General features: G+C 60.1%; 1 protein-coding gene across 1 annotated transcript in view; it reads left to right on the forward strand.

The window, feature by feature from the left end:
* The first annotated feature begins 207 nt into the window (after positions 1 to 207).
* The window catches only part of STRIP2 (striatin interacting protein 2), a 126023-nt gene continuing 102198 nt past the window's right edge, over positions 208 to 24032 (forward strand). The window contains exon 1 of the mRNA XM_075598933.1: positions 208 to 309. Coding sequence (XP_075455048.1) covers positions 208 to 309 — 102 coding nt within the window. The remainder of the gene's footprint in view (positions 310 to 24032) is intronic.

Genomic DNA, 24032 nt, shown 5'->3' on the forward strand with positions numbered 1-24032 from the left:
GCCGCTCAGAAACCTGCGCTTCTCGCAGCTTTACTTCTGTCCATTCCCCGGACATATATGCATATTTCCTCCCGCTATATAATGCTGGAAGTGTACACAGCGCTGTACATAGAATCTCGCGGGCACCGTGAGTCACTGCCCCGCACAGCTTACGCTCCAATTCTGGCGCCAGAGGGACAGGGAGATTAAGTGACTTTGCCCAAGGTCATGAGGATTCCAACTGGGTTCAAAGGTCGTCACACTGCCCCCGACACACTCCTTCACAACACTCTCCTGCTGTCCCTCTCTCGCGGACACATGGGGGTCCAGGTGATCAAGTCAATGGGAGTGGACATCGGAGGGTGTGTTTCCCCGGATCGCCACTTGGTCACTGAACCCGATTAATGTCCAGTTCATGTCAGAAGCGGCTGATGCTCCTGGTTGTTAAACATTTGGCCCTTTTTTTTTTTTTTTTAATGGCCGCCTTTCACACAGACGAACCTAACAGTGGCTGTCATGGTAACGTGCTCCGATGCCGGGGAACGCCGCCGTGGTAATATATTAAGGGTTCATGGCAGTGATCGAACTGTGCAGGGACTACATAAAGAAACACTTCTAACATACAACGTACCTTCCCCGGGGCTAAGAAATGTCCCTTTATCAATGGGTTGCTGGCCCCTTGGTTAATACTAGTACCACTGTCCCACGTGCTGGGTGTCACTGACCCTCTGCTCTGTCCCTGTCCCCTGTGCTGGGTGTCACTGTCCCATGTGCTGGGTCCCTGTCTCCTGTGCTGGGTGTCTTTATCCCTCTGCTGTGTCTCTGTCCCTCTGCTGTGTCACTGTCCCCTGTGCTGGGTGTCACTGTCTCCTGCGTTGGGTGTCACTTTCTCCTGTGCTGGGTGTCACTTTCCCTGTGCTGAGTGTCACTGTCCCTCAGCTTTGTCCCTGTGCTGAGTGTCACTGTCCCCTGTGCTGGGTGTCTCTATCCCTCTACTGTGTCTCTGTCTCCTGTGCTGAGTGTCACTGTCCCTGTGCTGGGTGTCACTGTCCCCTGTGCTGGGTGTCACTGTCCCCTGTGCTGGGTGTCACTGTCCCCTGTGCTGGGTGTCACTGTCCCTCTGCTGTGTCTCTGTCCCTCTGCTGTGTCTCTGTCTCCTGTGCTGAGTGTCACTGTCCCTGTGCTGGGTGTCACTGTCCCTCTGCTGTGTCACTGTCCCTGTGCTGGGTGTCAATGTCCCTGTGCTGGGTGTCACTGTCCCCTGTGCTGGGTGTCACTGTCCCTCTGCTGTGTCCCTGTCTCCTGTGCTGTGTGTCTCTGTCTCCTGTGCTGAGTGTCACTGTCCCTGTGCTGGGTGTCACTGTCGCTCTGCTGTGTCACTGTCCCTGTGCTGGGTGTCACTGTCCCCTGTGCTGGGTGTCACTGTCCCTCTGCTGTGTCTCTGTCTCCTGTGCTGGGTGTCACTGTCCCTCTGCTGGGTGTCACTGTCCCTCTGCTGTGTGTCTGTCTCCTGTGCTGGGTGTCACTGTCCCCTGTGCTGGGTGTCTCTGTCTCCTGTGCTGGGTGTCACTGTCCCTCTGCTGTGTCCCTGTCTCCTGTGCTGGGTGTCACTGTCCCTCTGCTGTGTGTCTGTCTCCTGTGCTGGGTGTCACTGTCCCCTGTGCTGTGTGTCTGTCTCCTGTGCTGGGTGTCACTGTCCCTCTGCTGTGTGTCTGTCTCCTGTGCTGGGTGTCACTGTCCCTCTGCTGTGTGTCTGTCTCCTGTGCTGGGTGTCACTGTCCCCTGTGCTGTGTGTCTGTCTCCTGTGCTGGGTGTCACTGTCCCTCTGCTGTGTGTCTGTCTCCTGTGCTGGGTGTCACTGTCCCTCTGCTGTGTGTCTGTCTCCTGTGCTGGGTGTCACTGTCCCTCTGCTGTGTGTCTGTCTCCTGTGCTGGGTGTCACTGTCCCTCTGCTGTGTGTCTGTCTCCTGTGCTGGGTGTCACTGTCCCTCTGCTGTGTGTCTGTCTCCTGTGCTGGGTGTCACTGTCCCTCTGCTGTGTGTCTGTCTCCTGTGCTGGGTGTCCCCATATGTCATCCTGTCCTAGAGATTACTGCTCCTGTATCATCCCGGAGGAGTACACAAAGCGCAAGAACTCCTCTCGTGGGTGAAGGGTGGTTCACAGGAATCAGATCAACATGTATTAAAAGAAATGAGAAAGATCATAGTACAATACAGTTTAATAAACAAACAAACCGAGCAGTGAGCTCCAGTTCACTCGCATGCTCCACGGTTATAAACAGCAGTGTAACCAACTCAGGGTTTGGAGCGCCGCCGGTAGTACAGCCGCACACGAGTCCTCTGGGTAGAGTCTGTCTCTTCCGCATCCAAACAGCGTCTGACGTCACGGAACTTCCTCGGCTCTCCTCCAATGGTAAGGGAGGTGGCGGGCTACGCGGTCAGCGTCAGCGCGATGGTCTTACGACGGAAGGATAGCTGTTTCACAGGGAAAGGCAAAAAGCTCCACACAGCTCCTGTGTCATCCCGTCTTAGGTGTCGCCATCCCTGTGTCCTTATGTCATAGGTGCCCCTGTCTCTCAGTATCCCACCGTCCTGGGTGTCACTGCCTCCCTATCCTGGGTGTCACTGTCCCCACTGATAAGTGTCTGTATTCCTGTGTCATCCGGTCCTACACGTCCCTGTTACGTCCGGTCTACTGGTTGTCACTATTCAACTGTGTCCCACTGACCTAGGTGTCACTGTCTAGCAGTCACCCCTGTCCTGGTTGTCACTGTGCCCGTCTGTCCAGGTGGTCGGGTCACTGTGTCCCTGATCTAGGGGTCACTATGTGTCCCTCTGTCCTGGGAGTCACCGTCTCCCTTTATCCCGGGTGTCGCCGTCTCCCTTTATCCCGGGTGTCGCCGTCTCCCTTTATCCCGGGTGCCGCCGTCTCCCTTTATCCCGGGTGTCGCCGTCTCCCTTTATCCCGGGTGTCACCGTCTCCGGGTGTTGCCGTCTCCCTTTATCCCGGGTGTCGCCGTCTCCCTTTATCCCGGGTGTCGCCGTCTCCCTATATCCCGGGTGTCACCGTCTCTGGGTGTCGCCGTCTCCCTTTATCCCGGGTGCCGCCGTCTCCCTTTATCCCGGGTGTCGCCGTCTCCCTTTATCCCGGGTGTCGCCGTCTCCCTTTATCCCGGGGGTCGCCGTCTCCCTTTATCCCGGGTGTCGCCGTCTCCCTTTATCCCGGGTGTCGCCGTCTCCCTTTATCCCGGGTGTCACCGTCTCCGGGTGTCGCCGTCTCCCTTTATCCCGGGTGCCGCCGTCTCCCTTTATCCCGGGTGCCGCCGTCTGCCTTTATCCCGCCGTCTCCCTTTATCCCGGGTGTCACCGTCTCCCTTTATCCCGGGTGTCACCGCCTCCCTTTATCCCGGGTGTCACCGTCTCCCTTTATCCCGGGTGTCACCGTCTCCCTTTATCCCGGGTGTCACCGTCTCCCTTTATCCCGGGTGCCGCCGTCTCCCTTTATCCCGGGTGTCACCGTCTCCCTTTATCCCGGGTGTCACCGCCTCCCTTTATCCCGGGTGTCGCCGTCTCCCTTTATCCCGGGTGTCACCGTCTCCTTTTATCCCGGGTGTCACCGTCTCCCTTTATCCCGGGTGTCACCGTCTCCCTTTATCCCGGGTGTCGCCGTCTCCCTTTATCCCGGGTGTCGCCGTCTCCCTTTATCCCGGGTGTCACCGTCTCCCTTTATCCCGGGTGTCACGGTCTCCCTTTATCCCGGGTGTCACCGTCTTCTTTTATCCCGGGTGTCACCGTCTCCCTTTATCCCGGGTGTCGCCGTGTCCCTTTATCCCGGGTGTCACGGTCTCCCTTTATCCCGGGTGTCACCGTCTTCTTTTATCCCGGGTGTCACCGTCTCCCTTTATCCCGGGTATCTCCGTCTCCCTTTATCCCGGGTGTCACCGTCTCCCTTTATCCCGGGTGTCGCCGTCTCCCTTTATCCCGGGTGTCGCCGTCTCCCTTTATCCCGCCGTCTCCCTTTATCCCGGGTGTCACCGTCTCCCTTTATCCCGGGTGTCGCCGTCTCCCTTTATCCCGGGTGTCGCCGTCTCCCTTTATCCCGCCGTCTCCCTTTATCCCGGGTGTCGCCGTCTCCCTTTATCCCGGGTGTCACCGTCTCCCTTTATCCCGGGTGTCACGGTCTCCCTTTATCCCGTGTGTCGCCGTCTCCCTTTATCCCGGGTGTCGCCGTCTCCCTTTATCCCGGGTGTCGCCGTCTCCCTTTATCCCGGGTGCCGCCGTCTCCCTTTATCCCGGGTGTCGCCGTCTCCCTTTATCCCGGGTGTCGCCGTCTCCCTTTATCCCGGGTGTCACCGTCTCCCTTTATCCCGGGTGTCGCCGTCTCCCTTTATCCCGGGTGTCGCCGTCTCCCTTTATCCCGGGTGCCGCCGTCTCCCTTTATCCCGGGTGTCGCCGTCTCCCTTTATCCCGGGTGTCGCCGTCTCCCTTTATCCCGGGTGCCGCCGTCTCCCTTTATCCCGGGTGCATCCCGGGTGTCACCGTCTCCTTTTATCCCGGGTGTCGCCGTCTCCCTTTATCCCGCCGTCTCCCTTTATCCCGGGTGTCGCCGTCTCCCTTTATCCCGGGTGTCGCCGTCTCCCTTTATCCCGGGTGTCGCCGTCTCCCTTTATCCCGGGTGTCACCGTCTCCCTTTATCCCGGGTGTCACCGTCTCCCTTTATCCCGGGTGTCGCCGTCTCCCTTTATCCCGGGTGTCACCGTCTCCCTTTATCCCGGGTGTCGCTGTCTCCCTTTATCCCGGGTGTCACCGTCTCCCTTTATCCCGGGTGTCGCCGTCTCCCTTTATCCCGGGTGTCACCGTCTCCCTTTATCCCGGGTGTCGCTGTCTCCCTTTATCCCGGGTGTCGCCGTCTCCCTTTATCCCGGGTGTCGCCGTCTCCCTTTATCCCGGGTGTCGCCGTCTCCTTTTATCCCGGGTGTCACCGTCTCCCTTTATCCCGGGCGTCACCGTCTCCCTTTATCCCGGGCGTCGCCGTCTCCCTTTATCCCGGGTGCCGCCGTGTCCCTTTATCCCGGGTGTCACCGTCTCCCTTTATCCCGGGTGTCGCCGTCTCCCTTTATCCCGGGTGTCGCCGTCTCCCTTTATCCCGGGTGTCGCCGTCTCCCTTTATCCCGGGTGTCGCCGTCTCCCTTTATCCCGGGTGTCGCCGTCTCCCTTTATCCCGGGTGTCGCCGTCTCCCTTTATCCCGGGTGTCACCGTCTCCCTTTATCCCGGGTGTCGCCGTCTCCCTTTATCCCGGGTGTCGCCGTCTCCCTTTATCCCGGGTGTCGCCGTCTCCCTTTATCCCGGGTGTCGCCGTCTCCCTTTATCCCGGGTGTCACCGTCTCCCTTTATCCCGGGTGTCGCCGTCTCCCTTTATCCCGGGTGTCGCCGTCTCCCTTTATCCCGCCGTCTCCCTTTATCCCGGGTGCCGCCGTCTCCCTTTATCCCGGGTGCCACGTCTCCCTTTATCCCGGGTGTCACCGTCTCCCTTTATCCCGGGTGTCGCCGTCTCCCTTTATCCCGGGTGCCGCCGTCTCCCTTTATCCCGGGTGTCGCCGTCTCCCTTTATCCCGGGTGTCGCCGTCTCCCTTTATCCCGGGTGTCACCGTCTCCCTTTATCCCGGGTGTCACCGTCTCCCTTTATCCCGGGTGTCACCGTCTCCCTTTATCCCGGGTGCCGCCGTCTCCCTTTATCCCGGGTGCCGCCGTCTCCCTTTATCCCGCCGTCTCCCTTTATCCCGGGTGTCACCGTCTCCCTTTATCCCGGGTGTCGCCGTCTCCCTTTATCCCGGGTGTCGCCGTCTCCCTTTATCCCGGGTGTCGCCGTCTCCCTTTATCCCGGGTGTCGCCGTCTCCCTTTATCCCGGGTGTCGCCGTCTCCCCTTATCCCGGGTGTCACCGTCTCCCTTTATCCCGGGTGTCGCCGTCTCCCTTTATCCCGGGTGTCGCCGTCTCCCTTTATCCCGGGTGTCACCGTCTCCCTTTATCCCGGGTGCCGCCGTCTCCCTTTATCCCGGGTGCCGCCGTCTCCCTTTATCCCGCCGTCTCCCTTTATCCCGGGTGTCGCCGTCTCCCTTTATCCCGGGTGTCGCCGTCTCCCTTTATCCCGGGTGTCACCGTCTCCCTTTATCCCGGGTGTCGCCGTCTCCCTTTATCCCGGGTGTCGCCGTCTCCCTTTATCCCGGGTGTCGCCGTCTCCCTTTATCCCGGGTGTCACCGTCTCCCTTTATCCCGGGTGTCACCGTCTCCCTTTATCCCGGGTGTCGCCGTCTCCCTTTATCCCGGGTGTCGCCGTCTCCCCTTATCCCGGGTGTCACCGTCTCCCTTTATCCCGGGTGTCGCCGTCTCCCTTTATCCCGGGTGTCGCCGTCTCCCTTTATCCCGGGTGTCGCCGTCTCCCCTTATCCCGGGTGTCACCGTCTCCCTTTATCCCGGGTGTCGCCGTCTCCCTTTATCCCGGGCGTCGCCGTCTCCTTTTATCCCGGGCGTCACCGTCTCCCTTTATCCCGGGCGTCACCGTCTCCCTTTATCCCGGGTGTCGCCGTCTCCCTTTATCCCGGGTGTCGCCGTCTCCCTTTATCCCGGGTGTCGCCGTCTCCCTTTATCCCGGGCGTCACCGTCTCCCTTTATCCCGGGCGTCACCGTCTCCCTTTATCCCGGGTGTCGCCGTCTCCCTTTATCCCGGGTGTCGCCGTCTCCCTTTAATGGCATTGCTCCGACTGGGACCACCATCAGAGCAGCTTCCCTGTGGCAGCACCACAACCACGCTAGGACAGGCCACGCCACGGCCACGCTAGGACAGGCCACGCTAGGACAGCCCACGCCACGTCCTCGCTAGGACAGCCCACGCCACGTCAACGCTAGGACAGCTCACGCAACGTCCTCGCTAGGACAGCCTACGCCACGTCCTCACTAGGACAGCCCACGCCATGTCCTCGCTAGGACAGCCCACGCCACGTCCTCATTAGGACAGCCCATGCCACGGCCACGCTAGGACAGGCCACGCCACGGCCACGCTAGGACAGCCCACGCCACATCCTCGCTAGGACAGCCCACGCCACGTCAACGCTAGGACAGCTCACGCAACGTCCTCGTTAGGACAGCCCACGCCACGTCCTCGCTAGGACAGCCCACGCCACGTCCTCGCTAGGACAGCCCACACCACATCCTCGCTAGGACAGCCACCCCACGTCCTCGCTAGGACAGTCCACGCCTCGTACTCGCTAGGACAGCCCACGCCACGTCAACGCTAGAACAGCCTACTCCACATCCACGCTAGGACAGCCCACGCCACGTCCACGCTAGGACAAACCACGCCACGTTCACCGCTAGGACAAACCACGCAATGTTCACGCTAAGACAGCCCACGCCACGTCCACACTAGGACAGCCCACGTCATGTCCACACTAGGACAGCCCACATCATGTCCACGCTAGGACAGCCCACACCACGTCCACACTAGGACAGAACACGCCACGTCCATGCTAGGACAGCCAACGCCATGTCCACGCTAGGACCTCCCATGCCATGTCCACGCTAGGACCTCCCACATTACGTCCTCGCTAGGACAGAACACACCATGTCCTCGCTAGGACAGGCCACGCCACGTCCACGCTAAAACAGCCCACGCCACATCCTCGCTAGGACAGCCCACGCCACATACTTGTTAGGACAGCCCACGCCACGTCCACGCTAGGGCAGCTCACGCCACGTCCTCGCTAGGACAGCACACGCCACGTCCATGCTAGGATAGCCCACTCCACATCCACGCTAGGACCTCCCATGCCACGTCCACGCTAGGACAACCCCACGTCACGTCCACGCTAGGACAGCCCACACCACGTCCTCGCTAGGACAGGCCACGCCATGTCCATGCTAAAACAGGCCACGCCACATCCTTGCTAGGACAGCCCACGCCACGTCCTCGCAAGGACAGTCCACACCACGTCTACGCTACGACAGCCCACGCAATTTGAGAACACTGAACCTTACTAAAAAAAGGCTTTTTTTAAATCAATTCTTATTCGCTTTTTCAGACAACGAACATAAGAAATATACACAACAGGTCCACGTGACCACGGAGCAGCTTACCACGTCTCAATCACAATCTCCGCATCAGTGCAAGAATAACCACAATTTGGGGACCTTGTGACAAAAATGAGGAACGCCTGTAAAACAGGAATAAAGCAAATTAAACCGAGAGGAAAAGGGAACAAATAAGTTCAAAGTACTGTAGTGTCTCATTAAAGAGGCACCCCCCCCGAAATCTGTGCCCCCCCCTGAAATCTGTGCCCCCCCCTGAAATCTGTGCCCCCCCCGAAATCTGTGCGTTTACCTCGTATGTCCATAACTTGCCCCATGAGCATGTCGGCTTTTTATTTAAATCCTGACTTCATCTCTAGCTTCTGAGGCTGGCGGCCTTCCCACTGCTCCGGGGTGGGCCCCATTTTAACCCCCCCCTCCCCCTGGACACTTCATATGTCAGTCGTTTATCATTAAGTGATTAGTTTTCCCCTTTTAGGTGCAGGTAATCAGGGAGCTGCAGGATCTCTCCGTCTCTCTGCCCCGTGTTGTTAGGATGAAGTGAGCTCCCTCGGGTCTGAAGGGGGAAAACAGGAGAATGTAAACCCGACTAGCACCCTCTCTATCCCCCTTTAAGACCCACCTTAAGACACACTTGCTTAAAGAAGCATATGAATAGCACTGTGGATATTTTCAACATGATACATAAAGCTTGGCCCCCTGCAGACGCACTTACCAGAACTCCCTCCTACTGTCTCTGTACGTTCTCCCTACCTACCAATTAGATTGTAAGCTCCTCGGGGCAGGGACTCTTCTTCCTTAATGTTACTTTTATGTCTAAAGCACTTATTCCCATGATCTGTTATTTGTACTATTTGTTATTTATTTGATTACCACGTGTATTACTGCTGTGAAGCGCTATGTACATTAATGGCGCTATATAAATAAAGACATACAATACAATAAAATAGCAGCTACCCCCCTGTGAGAGGAACTCAGCATGTGAGGGAGAGCAGCTACACATATAGATGAAGAATGGATTCATTGAGGTACTCAGCAGCAATCTATTCCATCGCCCCAGATCTGTAATGGCAGCTAGCAGAGGCCAATGAGTGAGATCAGAGCTGCGTTAGACCCGCTGCTGGCGTGAAGGCTTATATTATTTGCAGAGACCCTAATTATTTATCTGCAGTAAATGCTGCGATCTCTCTGACCTTCTCACCGGACAGTAACCGCCGCTCAGAAACCTGCGCTTCTCGCAGCTTTACTTCTGTCCATTCCCCGGACATATATGCATATTTCCTCCCGCTATATAATGCTGGAAGTGTACACAGCGCTGTACATAGAATCTCGCGGGCACCGCGAGTCACTGCCCCGCACAGCTTACGCTCCAATTCTGGCGCCAGAGGGACAGGGAGATTAAGTGACTTTGCCCAAGGTCATGAGGATTCCAACTGGGTTCAAAGGTCGTCACACTGCCCCCGACACACTCCTTCACAACACTCTCCTGCTGTCCCTCTCTCGCGGACACATGGGGGTCCAGGTGATCAAGTCAATGGGAGTGGACATCGGAGGGTGTGTTTCCCCGGATCGCCACTTGGTCACTGAACCCGATTAATGTCCAGTTCATGTCAGAAGCGGCTGATGCTCCTGGTTGTTAAACATTTGGCCCTTTTTTTTTTTTTTTTAATGGCCGCCTTTCACACAGACGAACCTAACAGTGGCTGTCATGGTAACATGCTCCGATGCCGGGGAACGCCGCCGTGGTAATATATTAAGGGTTCATGGCAGTGACCGAACTGTGCAGGGACTACATAAAGAAACACTTCTAACATACAACGTACCTTCCCCGGGGCTAAGAAATGTCCCTTTATCAATGGGTTGCTGGCCCCTTGGTTAATACTAGTACCACTGTCCCACGTGCTGGGTGTCACTGACCCTCTGCTCTGTCCCTGTCCCCTGTGCTGGGTGTCACTGTCCCATGTGCTGGGTCCCTGTCTCCTGTGCTGGGTGTCTTTATCCCTCTGCTGTGTCTCTGTCCCTCTGCTGTGTCACTGTCCCCTGTGCTGGGTGTCACTGTCTCCTGCGTTGGGTGTCACTTTCTCCTGTGCTGGGTGTCACTTTCCCTGTGCTGAGTGTCACTGTCCCTCAGCTTTGTCCCTGTGCTGAGTGTCACTGTCCCCTGTGCTGGGTGTCTCTATCCCTCTACTGTGTCTCTGTCTCCTGTGCTGAGTGTCACTGTCCCTGTGCTGGGTGTCACTGTCCCCTGTGCTGGGTGTCACTGTCCCCTGTGCTGGGTGTCACTGTCCCCTGTGCTGGGTGTCACTGTCCCTCTGCTGTGTCTCTGTCCCTCTGCTGTGTCTCTGTCTCCTGTGCTGAGTGTCACTGTCCCTGTGCTGGGTGTCACTGTCCCTCTGCTGTGTCACTGTCCCTGTGCTGGGTGTCACTGTCCCTGTGCTGGGTGTCACTGTCCCCTGTGCTGGGTGTCACTGTCCCTCTGCTGTGTCCGTCTCCTGTGCTGTGTGTCTCTGTCTCCTGTGCTGAGTGTCACTGTCCCTGTGCTGGGTGTCACTGTCGCTCTGCTGTGTCACTGTCCCTGTGCTGGGTGTCACTGTCCCCTGTGCTGGGTGTCACTGTCCCTCTGCTGTGTCTCTGTCTCCTGTGCTGGGTGTCACTGTCCCTCTGCTGGGTGTCACTGTCCCTCTGCTGTGTGTCTGTCTCCTGTGCTGGGTGTCACTGTCCCCTGTGCTGGGTGTCTCTGTCTCCTGTGCTGGGTGTCACTGTCCCTCTGCTGTGTCCCTGTCTCCTGTGCTGGGTGTCACTGTCCCTCTGCTGTGTGTCTGTCTCCTGTGCTGGGTGTCACTGTCCCCTGTGCTGTGTGTCTGTCTCCTGTGCTGGGTGTCACTGTCCCTCTGCTGTGTGTCTGTCTCCTGTGCTGGGTGTCACTGTCCCTCTGCTGTGTGTCTGTCTCCTGTGCTGGGTGTCACTGTCCCCTGTGCTGTGTGTCTGTCTCCTGTGCTGGGTGTCACTGTCCCTCTGCTGTGTGTCTGTCTCCTGTGCTGGGTGTCACTGTCCCTCTGCTGTGTGTCTGTCTCCTGTGCTGGGTGTCACTGTCCCTCTGCTGTGTGTCTGTCTCCTGTGCTGGGTGTCACTGTCCCTCTGCTGTGTGTCTGTCTCCTGTGCTGGGTGTCACTGTCCCTCTGCTGTGTGTCTGTCTCCTGTGCTGGGTGTCCCCATATGTCATCCTGTCCTAGAGATTACTGCTCCTGTATCATCCCGGAGGAGTACACAAAGCGCAAGAACTCCTCTCGTGGGTGAAGGGTGGTTCACAGGAATCAGATCAACATGTATTAAAAGAAATGAGAAAGATCATAGTACAATACAGTTTAATAAACAAACAAACCGAGCAGTGAGCTCCAGTTCACTCGCATGCTCCACGGTTATAAACAGCAGTGTAACCAACTCAGGGTTTGGAGCGCCGCCGGTAGTACAGCCGCACACGAGTCCTCTGGGTAGAGTCTGTCTCTTCCGCATCCAAACAGCGTCTGACGTCACGGAACTTCCTCGGCTCTCCTCCAATGGTAAGGGAGGTGGCGGGCTACGTGGTCAGCGTCAGCGCGATGGTCTTACGACGGAAGGACAGCTGTTTCACAGGGAAAGGCAAAAAGCTCCACACAGCTCCTGTGTCATCCCGTCTTAGGTGTCGCCATCCCTGTGTCCTTATGTCATAGGTGCCCCTGTCTCTCAGTATCCCACCGTCCTGGGTGTCACTGCCTCCCTATCCTGGGTGTCACTGTCCCCACTGATAAGTGTCTGTATTCCTGTGTCATCCGGTCCTACTGGTTGTCACTATTCAACTGTGTCCCACTGACCTAGGTGTCACTGTCTAGCAGTCACCCCTGTCCTGGTTGTCACTGTGCCCGTCTGTCCAGGTGGTCGGGTCACTGTGTCCCTGATCTAGGGGTCACTATGTGTCCCTCTGTCCTGGGAGTCACCGTCTCCCTTTATCCCGGGTGTCGCCGTCTCCCTTTATCCCGGGTGTCGCCGTCTCCCTTTATCCCGGGTGCCGCCGTCTCCCTTTATCCCGGGTGTCGCCGTCTCCCTTTATCCCGGGTGTCACCGTCTCCGGGTGTCGCCGTCTCCCTTTATCCCGGGTGTCGCCGTCTCCCTTTATCCCGGGTGTCGCCGTCTCCCTTTATCCCGGGTGTCGCCGTCTCCCTTTATCCCGGGTGTCACCGTCTCTGGGTGTCGCCGTCTCCCTTTATCCCGGGTGTCGCCGTCTCCCTTTATCCCGGGTGTCGCCGTCTCCCTTTATCCCGGGTGTCACCGTCTCCGGGTGTCGCCGTCTCCCTTTATCCCGGATGTCGCCGTCTCCCTTTATCCCGGGTGTCGCTGTCTCCCTTTATCCCGGGTGTCGCCGTCTCCCTTTATCCCGGGTGTCGCCGTCTCCCTTTATCCCGGGTGTCACCGTCTCCGGGTGTCGCCGTCTCCCTTTATCCCGGGTGTCGCCGTCTCCCTTTATCCCGGGTGCCGCCGTCTCCCTTTATCCCGGGTGCCGCCGTCTCCCTTTATCCCGCCGTCTCCCTTTATCCCGGGTGTCACCGTCTCCCTTTATCCCGGGTGTCACCGCCTCCCTTTATCCCGGGTGTCACCGTCTCCCTTTATCCCGGGTGTCACCGTCTCCTTTTATCCCGGGTGTCACCGTCTCCCTTTATCCCGGGTGTCACCGTCTCCCTTTATCCCGGGTGCCGCCGTCTCCCTTTATCCCGGGTGTCACCGTCTCCCTTTATCCCGGGTGTCACCGCCTCCCTTTATCCCGGGTGTCGCCGTCTCCCTTTATCCCGGGTGTCACCGTCTCCTTTTATCCCGGGTGTCACCGTCTCCCTTTATCCCGGGTGTCACCGTCTCCCTTTATCCCGGGTGTCGCCGTCTCCCTTTATCCCGGGTGTCGCCGTCTCCCTTTATCCCGGGTGTCACCGTCTCCCTTTATCCCGGGTGTCACCGTCTTCTTTTATCCCGGGTGTCACCGTCTCCCTTTATCCCGGGTGTCACCGTCTCCCTTTATCCCGGGTATCTCCGTCTCCCTTTATCCCGGGTGTCACCGTCTCCCTTTATCCCGGGTGTCGCCGTCTCCCTTTATCCCGGGTGTCGCCGTCTCCCTTTATCCCGCCGTCTCCCTTTATCCCGGGTGTCACCGTCTCCCTTTATCCCGGGTGTCGCCGTCTCCCTTTATCCCGGGTGTCGCCGTCTCCCTTTATCCCGCCGTCTCCCTTTATCCCGGGTGTCGCCGTCTCCCTTTATCCCGGGTGTCACGGTCTCCCTTTATCCCGGGTGTCACCGTCTTCTTTTATCCCGGGTGTCACCGTCTCCCTTTATCCCGGGTGTCACCGTCTCCCTTTATCCCGGGTATCTCCGTCTCCCTTTATCCCGGGTGTCGCCGTCTCCCTTTATCCCGGGTGTCGCCGTCTCCCTTTATCCCGGGTGTCGCCGTCTCCCTTTATCCCGGGTGTCGCCGTCTCCCTTTATCCCGGGTGTCGCCGTCTCCCTTTATCCCGTGTGTCGCCGTCTCCCTTTATCCCGGGTGTCGCCGTCTCCCTTTATCCCGGGTGCATCCCGGGTGCCACGTCTCCCTTTATCCCGGGTGCATCCCGGGTGTCACCGTCTCCTTTTATCCCGGGTGTCGCCGTCTCCCTTTATCCCGCCGTCTCCCTTTATCCCGGGTGTCACCGTCTCCCTTTATCCCGGGTGTCACCGTCTCCCTTTATCCCGGGTGTCACCGCCTCCCTTTATCCCGGGTGTCACCGTCTCCCTTTATCCCGGGTGTCGCCGTCTCCCTTTATCCCGGGTGTCGCCGTCTCCCTTTATCCCGGGTGTCGCCGTCTCCCTTTATCCCGGGTGTCGCCGTCTCCTTTTATCCCGGGTGTCGCCGTCTCCCTTTATCCCGGGTGTCGCCGTCTCCCTTTATCCCGGGTGTCACCGTCTCCCTTTATCCCGGGTGTCGCCGTCTCCTTTTATCCCGGGTGTCACCGTCTCCCTTTATCCCGGGCGTCGCCGTCTCCCTTTATCCCGGGCGTCACCGTCTCCCTTTATCCCGGGTGCCGCCGTGTCCCTTTATCCCGGGTGCCACGTCTCCCTTTATCCCGGGCGTCGCCGTCTCCCTTTATCCCGGGTGTCGCCGTCTCCCTTTATCCCGGGTGTCACCGTCTCCCTTTATCCCGGGTGTCGCCGTCTCCCTTTATCCCGGGTGTCGCCGTCTCCCTTTATCCCGGGTGTCACCGTCTCCCTTTATCCCGGGTGTCGCCGTCTCCCTTTATCCCGGGTGTCGCCGTCTCCCTTTATCCCGGGTGTCGCCGTCTCCCTTTATCCCGGGTGTCGCCGTCTCCCTTTATCCCGGGTGTCGCCGTCTCCCTTTATCCCGGGTGTCGCCGTCTCCCTTTATCCCGGGTGTCGCCGTCTCCCTTTATCCCGGGTGTCACCGTCTCCCTTTATCCCGGGTGTCACCGTCTCCCTTTATCCCGGGTGTCACGGTCTCCCTTTATCCCGGGTGTCGCCGTCTCCCTTTATCCCGGGTGTCACGTCTCCCTTTATCCCGGGTGCCGCCGTGTCCCTTTATCCCGGGTGTCACGTCTCCCTTTATCCCGGGTGTCACGTCTCCCTTTATCCCGGGTGTCACCGTCTCCCTTTATCCCGGGTGCCGCCGTCTCCCTTTATCCCGCCGTCTCCCTTTATCCCGGGTGTCGCCGTCTCCCTTTATCCCGCCGTCTCCCTTTATCCCGGGTGTCGCCGTCTCCCTTTATCCCGGGTGTCGCCGTCTCCCTTTATCCCGGGTGCCGCCGTCTCCCTTTATCCCGGGTGTCGCCGTCTCCCTTTATCCCGGGTGCCGCGTCTCCCTTTATCCCGGGTGTCACCGTCTCCCTTTATCCCGCCGTCTCCCTTTATCCCGGGTGTCACCGTCTCCCTTTATCCCGGGTGCCGCCGTCTCCCTTTATCCCGGGTGCCGCCGTCTCCCTTTATCCCGGGTGCCACGTCTCCCTTTATCCCGGGTGCCGCCGTCTCCCTTTATCCCGCCGTCTCCCTTTATCCCGGGTGTCACCGTCTCCCTTTATCCCGGGTGTCACCGTCTCCCTTTATCCCGGGTGTCACCGTCTCCCTTTATCCCGGGTGCCGCCGTCTCCCTTTATCCCGGGTGCCGCCGTCTCCCTTTATCCCGCCGTCTCCCTTTATCCCGGGTGTCACCGTCTCCCTTTATCCCGGGTGTCGCCGTCTCCCTTTATCCCGGGTGTCACCGTCTCCTTTTATCCCGGGTGTCACCGTCTCCCTTTATCCCGGGTGCCGCCGTCTCCCTTTATCCCGGGTGTCGCCGTCTCCCTTTATCCCGCCGTCTCCCTTTATCCCGGGTGTCACCGTCTCCTTTTATCCCGGGTGTCACCGTCTCCCTTTATCCCGGTTGTCACCGTCTCCTTTTATCCCGGGTGTCGCCGTCTCCCTTTATCCCGGGTGTCGCCGTCTCCCTTTATCCCGGGTGTCGCCGTCTCCCTTTATCCCGGGTGTCACCGTCTCCCTTTATCCCGGGTGTCACCGTCTCCTTTTATCCCGGGTGTCACCGGGTGCCGCCGTCTCCCTTTATCCCGGGTGTCACCGTCTCCCTTTATCCCGGGTGTCACCGTCTCCCTTTATCCCGGGTGCCACCGTCTCCCTTTATCCCGGGTGTCACCGTCTCCCTTTATCCCGGTCTCCCTTTATCCCGGGTGTCGCCGTCTCCCTTTATCCCGCCGTCTCCCTTTATCCCGGGTGTCACCGTCTCCCTTTATCCCGGGTGTCACCGTCTCCCTTTATCCCGGTCTCCCTTTATCCCGGGTGTCGCCGTCTCCCTTTATCCCGCCGTCTCCCTTTATCCCGGGTGTCACCGTCTCCCTTTATCCCGGGTGTCGCCGTCTCCCTTTATCCCGGGTGCCGCCGTCTCCCTTTATCCCGGGTGTCGCCGTCTCCCTTTATCCCGGGTGTCGCCGTCTCCCTTTATCCCGCCGTCTCCCTTTATCCCGGGTGTCACGTCTCCCTTTATCCCGGGTGCCGCCGTCTCCCTTTATCCCGGGTGTCGCCGTCTCCCTTTATCCCGGGTGTCGCCGTCTCCCTTTATCCCGGGTGTCGCCGTCTCCCTTTATCCCGGGTGTCACCGTCTCCTTTTATCCCGGGTGCCGCCGTCTCCCTTTATCCCGGGTGTCACCGTCTCCCTTTATCCCGGTCTCCCTTTATCCCGGGTGTCACCGTCTCCTTTTATCCCGGGTGTCACCGTCTCCCCTTATCCCGGGTGTCACCGTCTCCCTTTATCCCGGGTGTCGCCGTCTCCCTTTATCCCGGGTGTCGCCGTCTCCCTTTATCCCGGGTGTCGCCGTCTCCCTTTATCCCGGGTGTCGCCGTCTCCCTTTATCCCGGGTGTCGCCGTCTCCCTTTATCCCGCCGTCTCCCTTTATCCCGGGTGTCACGTCTCCCTTTATCCCGCCGTCTCCCTTTATCCCGGGTGTCGCCGTCTCCCTTTATCCCGGGTGTCGCCGTCTCCTTTTATCCCGGGTGCCGCCGTCTCCCTTTATCCCGGGTGTCGCCGTGTCCCTTTATCCCGGGTGCCGCCGTCTCCCCTTATCCCGGGTGTCGCCGTCTCCCTTTATCCCAGGTGTCGTCGTGTCCCTTTATCCCGGGTGCCGCCGTCTCCCCTTATCCCTGGTGTCGCCGTCTCCCCTTATCCCGGGTGTCGCCGTCTCCCTTTATCCCGGGTGCCGCCGTCTCCCCTTATCCCGGGTGTCGCCGTCTCCCCTTATCCCGGGTGCCGCCGTCTCCCTTTATCCCGGGTGTCACCGTCTCCCTTTATCCCGGTCTCCCCTTATCCCGGGTGTCACCGTCTCCCTTTATCCCGGTCTCCCTTTATCCCGGGTGTCACCGTCTCCATTTATCCCGGGTGTCACCGTCTCCCCTTATCCCGGGTGTCGCCGTCTCCCTTTATCCCGGGTGTCACCGTCTCCCCTTATCCCGGGTGCCACCGTCTCCCTTTATCCCGCCGTCTCCCTTTATCCCGGGTGTCACCGTCTCCCTTTATCCCGGGTGTCACCGTCTCCCTTTATCCCGGGTGTCGCCGTTTCCCTTTATCCCGGGTGTCACCGTCTCCCTTTATCCCGGGTGTCACCGTCTCCCTTTATCCCGGGTGTCACCGTCTCCCTTTATCCCGGGTGCCACCGTCTCCCTTTATCCCGGGTGTCACCGTCTCCCTTTATCCCGGGTGTCACCGTCTCCCTTTATCCCGGGTGCCACCGTCTCCCTTTATCCCGCCGTCTCCCTTTATCCCGGGTGCCACCGTCTCCCTTTATCCCGCCGTCTCCCTTTATCCCGGGTGCCACCGTCTCCCTTTATCCCGCCGTCTCCCTTTATCCCGGGTGTCGCCGTCTCCCTTTATCCCGGGTGCCACGTTTCCCTTTATCCCGGGTGTCGCCGTCTCCCTTTATCCCGGGTGCCGCCGTCTCCCTTTATCCCGGGTGCCGCCGTCTCCCTTTATCCCGGGTGTCGCCGTCTCCCTTTATCCCGGGTGTCGCCGTCTCCCTTTATCCCGGGTGCCGCCGTCTCCCTTTATCCCGGGTGTCGCCGTCTCCCTTTATCCCGGGTGTCGCCGTCTCCCTTTATCCCGGGTGTCGCCGTCTCCCTTTATCCCGGGTGTCACGTCTCCCTTTATCCCGGGTGCCACGTCTCCCTTTATCCCGGGTGTCGCCGTCTCCCTTTATCCCGGGTGTCGCCGTCTCCCTTTATCCCGGGTGCCGCCGTCTCCCCTTATCCCGGGTGTCGCCGTCTCCCTTTATCCCGGGTGTCGCCGTCTCCCTTTATCCCGGGTGTCGCCGTCTCCTTTTATCCCGGGTGCCGCCGTCTCCCCTTATCCCGGGTGTCGCCGTCTCCCTTTATCCCGGGTGTCGCCGTGTCCCTTTATCCCGGGTGTCGCCGTCTCCCTTTATCCCGGGTGTCGCCGTCTCCCTTTATCCCGGGTGTCGCCGTCTCCCTTTATCCCGGGTGTCGCCGTCTCCCTTTATCCCGGGTGTCGCCGTCTCCCTTTATCTCGGGTGCCGCCGTCTCCCTTTATCCCGGGTGCCGCCGTCTCCCTTTATCCCGGGTGCCGCCGTCTCCCTTTATCCCGGGTGTCGCCGTCTCCCTTTATCCCGGGTGCCGCCGTCTCCCTTTATCCCGGGTGCCGCCGTCTCCCTTTATCCCGAGTGTCGCCGTGTCCCTTTATCCCGGGTGTCGCCGTCTCCCTTTATCCCAGGTGTCGCCGTCTCCCCTTATCCCGGGTGTCACCGTCTCCCTTTATCCCGGGTGTCGCCGTCTCCCTTTATCCCGGTCTCCCTTTATCCCGGGTGTCACCGTCTCCATTTATCCCGGGTGTCACCGTCTCCCCTTATCCCGGGTGTCACCGTCTCCCTTTATCCCGGGTGCCACCGTCTCCCTTTATCCCAGGTGTCACCGTCTCCCTTTATCCCGGGTGCCGCCGTCTCCCTTTATCCCGGGTGTCGCCGTCTCCCTTTATCCCGCCGTCTCCCTTTATCCCGGGTGTCGCCGTTTCCCTTTATCCCGGGTGTCACCGTCTCCCTTTATCCCGGGTGTCACCGTCTCCCTTTATCCCGGGTGTCGCCGTCTCCCTTTATCCCGCCGTCTCCCTTTATCCCGGGTGTCGCCGTTTCCCTTTATCCCGGGTGTCACCGTCTCCCTTTATCCCGGGTGTCGCCGTCTCCCTTTATCCCGGGTGTCACCGTCTCCCTTTATCCCGCCGTCTCCCTTTATCCCGGGTGTCACCGTCTCCCTTTATCCCGGGTGTCACCGTCTCCCTTTATCCCGCCGTCTCCCTTTATCCCGGGTGTCACCGTCTCCCTTTATCCCGGGTGCCACCGTCTCCCTTTATCCCGGGTGTCACCGTCTCCCTTTATCCCGGGTGTCACCGTCTCCCTTTATCCCGGGTGCCACCGTCTCCCTTTATCCCGCCGTCTCCCTTTATCCCGGGTGCCACCGTCTCCCTTTATCCCGCCGTCTCCCTTTATCCCGGGTGCCACGTTTCCCTTTATCCCGGGTGTCGCCGTCTCCCTTTATCCCGGGTGCCACCGTCTCCCTTTATCCCGGGTGTCACCGTCTCCCTTTATCCCGGGTGTCACCGTCTCCCTTTATCCCGGGTGTCACCGTCTCCCTTTATCCCGGGTGTCACCGTCTCACTTTATCCCGGGTGCCGCCGTCTCCCTTTATCCCGCCGTCTCCCTTTATCCCGGGTGCCGCCGTCTCCCTTTATCCCGCCGTCTCCCTTTATCCCGGGTGTCACCGTCTCACTTTATCCCGGGTGCCGCCGTCTCCCTTTATCCCGCCGTCTCCCTTTATCCCGGGTGTCGCCGTCTCCCTTTATCCCGGGTGTCGCCGTCTCCCTTTATCCCGGGTGTCGCCGTCTCCCTTTATCACGGGCGTCACCGTCTCCCTTTATCCCGGGCGTCGCCGTCTCCTTTTATCCCGGGTGTCACCGTCTCCCTTTATCCCGGGCGTCGCCGTCTCCTTTTATCCCGGGCGTCACCGTCTCCCTTTATCCCGGGTGTCGCCGTCTCCCTTTATCCCGGGCGTCACCGTCTCCCTTTATCCCGGGTGTCGCCGTCTCCCTTTATCCCGGGCGTCGCCGTCTCCTTTTATCCCGGGTGTCGCCGTCTCACTTTATCCCGGGTGTCGCCGTCTCCCTTTATCCCGGGTGTCGCCGTCTCCCTTTATCCCGGGTGTCGCCGTCTCCCTTTATCCCGGGTGTCACCGTCTCCCTTTATCCCGGGTGCCGCCGTCTCCCTTTATCCCGCCGTCTCCCTTTATCCCGGGTGTCGCCGTCTCCCTTTATCCCGGGTGTCACCGTCTCACTTTATCCCGGGTGTCGCCGTCTCCCTTTATCCCGGGTGCCGCCGTCTCCCTTTATCCCGGGTGTCGCCGTCTCCCTTTATCCCGGGTGTCACCGTCTCACTTTATCCCGGGTGTCGCCGTCTCCCTTTATCCCGGGTGTCGCCGTCTCCCTTTATCCCGGGTGTCACCGTCTCCCTTTATCCCGGGTGCCGCCGTCTCCCTTTATCCCGCCGTCTCCCTTTATCCCGGGTGTCGCCGTCTCCCTTTATCCCGGGTGTCACCGTCTCACTTTATCCCGGGTGTCGCCGTCTCCCTTTATCCCGGGTGCCGCCGTCTCCCTTTATCCCGGGTGTCGCCGTCTCCCTTTATCCCGGGTGTCACCGTCTCACTTTATCCCGGGTGTCACCGTCTCACTTTATCCCGGGTGTCGCCGTCTCCCTTTATCCCGGGTGTCGCCGTCTCCCTTTATCCCGGGTGTCGCCGTCTCCCTTTATCCCGGGTGTCACCGTCTCACTTTATCCCGTGTGTCGCCGTCTCACTTTATCCCGGGTGTCGCCGTCTCCCTTTATCCCGGGTGTCGCCGTCTCCCTTTATCCCGGGTGTCGCCGTCTCCCTTTATCCCGGGTGTCGCCGTCTCCCTTTATCCCGGGTGTCGCCGTCTCCCTTTATCCCGGGTGTCGCCGTCTCCCTTTATCCCGGGTGTCGCCGTCTCCCTTTATCCCGGGCGTCGCCGTCTCCTTTTATCCCGGGTGTCGCCGCCTCCCTTTATCCCGGGTGTCACGTCTCACTTTATCCCGGGTGTCACCGTCTCACTTTATCCCGGGTGTCACCGTCTCACTTTATCCCGGGTGTCACCGTCTCACTTTATCCCGGGTGCCGCCGTCTCCCTTTATCCCGGGTGTCGCCGTCTCCCTTTATCCCGGGTGTCGCCGTCTCCCTTTATCCCGGGTGCCGCCGTCTCCCTTTATCCCGGGTGCCGCCGTCTCCCTTTATCCCGGGTGTCGCCGTCTCCCTTTATCCCGGGTGTCGCCGTCTCCTTTTATCCCGGGTGCCGCCGTCTCCCCTTATCCCGGGTTTCGCCGTCTCCCTTTATCCCGGGTGTCGCCGTGTCCCTTTATCCCGGGTGTCGCCGTCTCCCTTTATCCCGGGTGTCGCCGTCTCCCTTTATCCCGGGTGTCGCCGTCTCCCTTTATCCGGGTGTCGCCGTCTCCCTTTATCCCGGGTGCCGCCGTCTCCCTTTATCCCGGGTGCCGCCGTCTCCCTTTATCCCGGGTGCCGCCGTCTCCCTTTATCCCGGGTGTCGCCGTCTCCCTTTATCCCGGGTGCCGCCGTCTCCCTTTATCCCGGGTGCCGCCGTCTCCCTTTATCCCGAGTGTCGCCGTGTCCCTTTATCCCGGGTGTCGCCGTCTCCCTTTATCCCGGGTGTCGCCGTCTCCCCTTATCCCGGGTGTCGCCGTCTCCCTTTATCCCGGGTGTCGCCGTCTCCCTTTATCCCGGTCTCCCTTTATCCCGGGTGTCACCGTCTCCATTTATCCCGGGTGTCACCGTCTCCCCTTATCCCGGGTGTCACCGTCTCCCTTTATCCCGGGTGCCACCGTCTCCCTTTATCCCAGGTGTCACCGTCTCCCTTTATCCCGGGTGCCGCCGTCTCCCTTTATCCCGGGTGTCGCCGTCTCCCTTTATCCCGCCGTCTCCCTTTATCCCGGGTGTCGCCGTTTCCCTTTATCCCGGGTGTCACCGTCTCCCTTTATCCCGGGTGTCACCGTCTCCCTTTATCCCGGGTGTCGCCGTCTCCCTTTATCCCGCCGTCTCCCTTTATCCCGGGTGTCGCCGTTTCCCTTTATCCCGGGTGTCACCGTCTCCCTTTATCCCGGGTGTCGCCGTCTCCCTTTATCCCGGGTGTCACCGTCTCCCTTTATCCCGCCGTCTCCCTTTATCCCGGGTGTCACCGTCTCCCTTTATCCCGGGTGTCACCGTCTCCCTTTATCCCGCCGTCTCCCTTTATCCCGGGTGTCACCGTCTCCCTTTATCCCGGGTGCCACCGTCTCCCTTTATCCCGGGTGTCACCGTCTCCCTTTATCCCGGGTGTCACCGTCTCCCTTTATCCCGGGTGCCACCGTCTCCCTTTATCCCGCCGTCTCCCTTTATCCCGGGTGCCACCGTCTCCCTTTATCCCGCCGTCTCCCTTTATCCCGGGTGCCACGTTTCCCTTTATCCCGGGTGTCGCCGTCTCCCTTTATCCCGGGTGCCACCGTCTCCCTTTATCCCGGGTGTCACCGTCTCCCTTTATCCCGGGTGTCACCGTCTCCCTTTATCCCGGGTGTCACCGTCTCCCTTTATCCCGGGTGTCACCGTCTCACTTTATCCCGGGTGCCGCCGTCTCCCTTTATCCCGCCGTCTCCCTTTATCCCGGGTGCCGCCGTCTCCCTTTATCCCGCCGTCTCCCTTTATCCCGGGTGTCACCGTCTCACTTTATTCCGGGTGCCGCCGTCTCCCTTTATCCCGCCGTCTCCCTTTATCCCGGGTGCCGCCGTCTCCCTTTATCCCGCCGTCTCCCTTTATCCCGGGTGTCACCGTCTCACTTTATCCCGGGTGCCGCCGTCTCCCTTTATCCCGCCGTCTCCCTTTATCCCGGGTGTCGCCGTCTCCCTTTATCCCGGGTGTCGCCGTCTCCCTTTATCCCGGGTGTCGCCGTCTCCCTTTATCACGGGTGTCACCGTCTCCCTTTATCCCGGGCGTCGCCGTCTCCTTTTATCCCGGGTGTCACCGTCTCCCTTTATCCGGGCGTCGCCGTCTCCTTTTATCCCGGGCGTCACCGTCTCCCTTTATCCCGGGTGTCGCCGTCTCCCTTTATCCCGGGCGTCACCGTCTCCCTTTATCCCGGGTGTCGCCGTCTCCCTTTATCCCGGGCGTCGCCGTCTCCTTTTATCCCGGGTGTCGCCGTCTCACTTTATCCCGGGTGTCGCCGTCTCCCTTTATCCCGGGTGTCGCCGCCTCCCTTTATCCCGGTGTCGCCGTCTCACTTTATCCCGGGTGCCGCCGTCTCCCTTTATCCCGGGTGCCGCCGTCTCCCTTTATCCCGCCGTCTCCCTTTATCCCGGGTGTCGCCGTCTCCCTTTATCCCGGGTGTCACCGTCTCACTTTATCCCGGGTGTCGCCGTCTCCCTTTATCCCGGGTGCCGCCGTCTCCCTTTATCCCGCCGTCTCCCTTTATCCCGGGTGTCGCCGTCTCCCTTTATCCCGGGTGTCACCGTCTCACTTTATCCCGGGTGTCGCCGTCTCCCTTTATCCCGGGTGCCGCCGTCTCCCTTTATCCCGCCGTCTCCCTTTATCCCGGGTGTCACGTCTCCCTTTATCCCGGGTGTCGCCGTCTCCCTTTATCCCGGGTGCCACGTCTCCCTTTATCCCGGGTGCCGCCGTCTCCCTTTATCCCGGGTGTCGCCGTCTCCCTTTATCCCGGGTGTCGCCGTCTCCCTTTATCCCGGGTGCCGCCGTCTCCCTTTATCCCGGGTGTCTCCGTCTCACTTTATCCCGGGTGCCGCCGTCTCCCCTTATCCCGGGTGTCACCGTCTCCCTTTATCCCGGGTGTCGCCGTCTCCCTTTATCCCGGGTGTCGCCGTCTCCCTTTATCCCGGGTGTCGCCGTCTCCCTTTATCCCGGGTGTCGCCGTCTCCCTTTATCCCGGGTGTCGCCGTCTCCCTTTATCCCGGGTGTCGCCGTCTCCCTTTATCCCGGGTGTCGCCGTCTCCCTTTATCCCGGGTGCCGCCGTCTCCCTTTATCCCGGGTGTCGCCGTCTCCTTTTATCCCGGGTGTCGCCGTCTCCCTTTATCCCGGGTGTCGCCGTCTCCCTTTATCCCGGGTGCCGCCGTCTCCCTTTATCCCGGGTGTCGCCGTCTCCCTTTATCCCGGGTGTCACCGTCTCCCTTTATCCCGGGTGTCACGTCTCCCTTTATCCCGGGTGTCACCGCCTCCCTTTATCCCGGGTGTCGCCGTCTCCCTTTATCCGGGTGTCACCGTCTCCTTTTATCCCGGGTGTCACTGTCTCCCTTTATCCCGGGTGTCACTGTCTCCCTTTATGCTGGGTGTCACTTTGTCCTGGGTGTCAA

This window comes from Ascaphus truei, chromosome 5, assembly GCF_040206685.1.
Source record: "Ascaphus truei isolate aAscTru1 chromosome 5, aAscTru1.hap1, whole genome shotgun sequence".
Classification (NCBI taxonomy): Eukaryota; Metazoa; Chordata; class Amphibia; order Anura; family Ascaphidae; genus Ascaphus; species Ascaphus truei.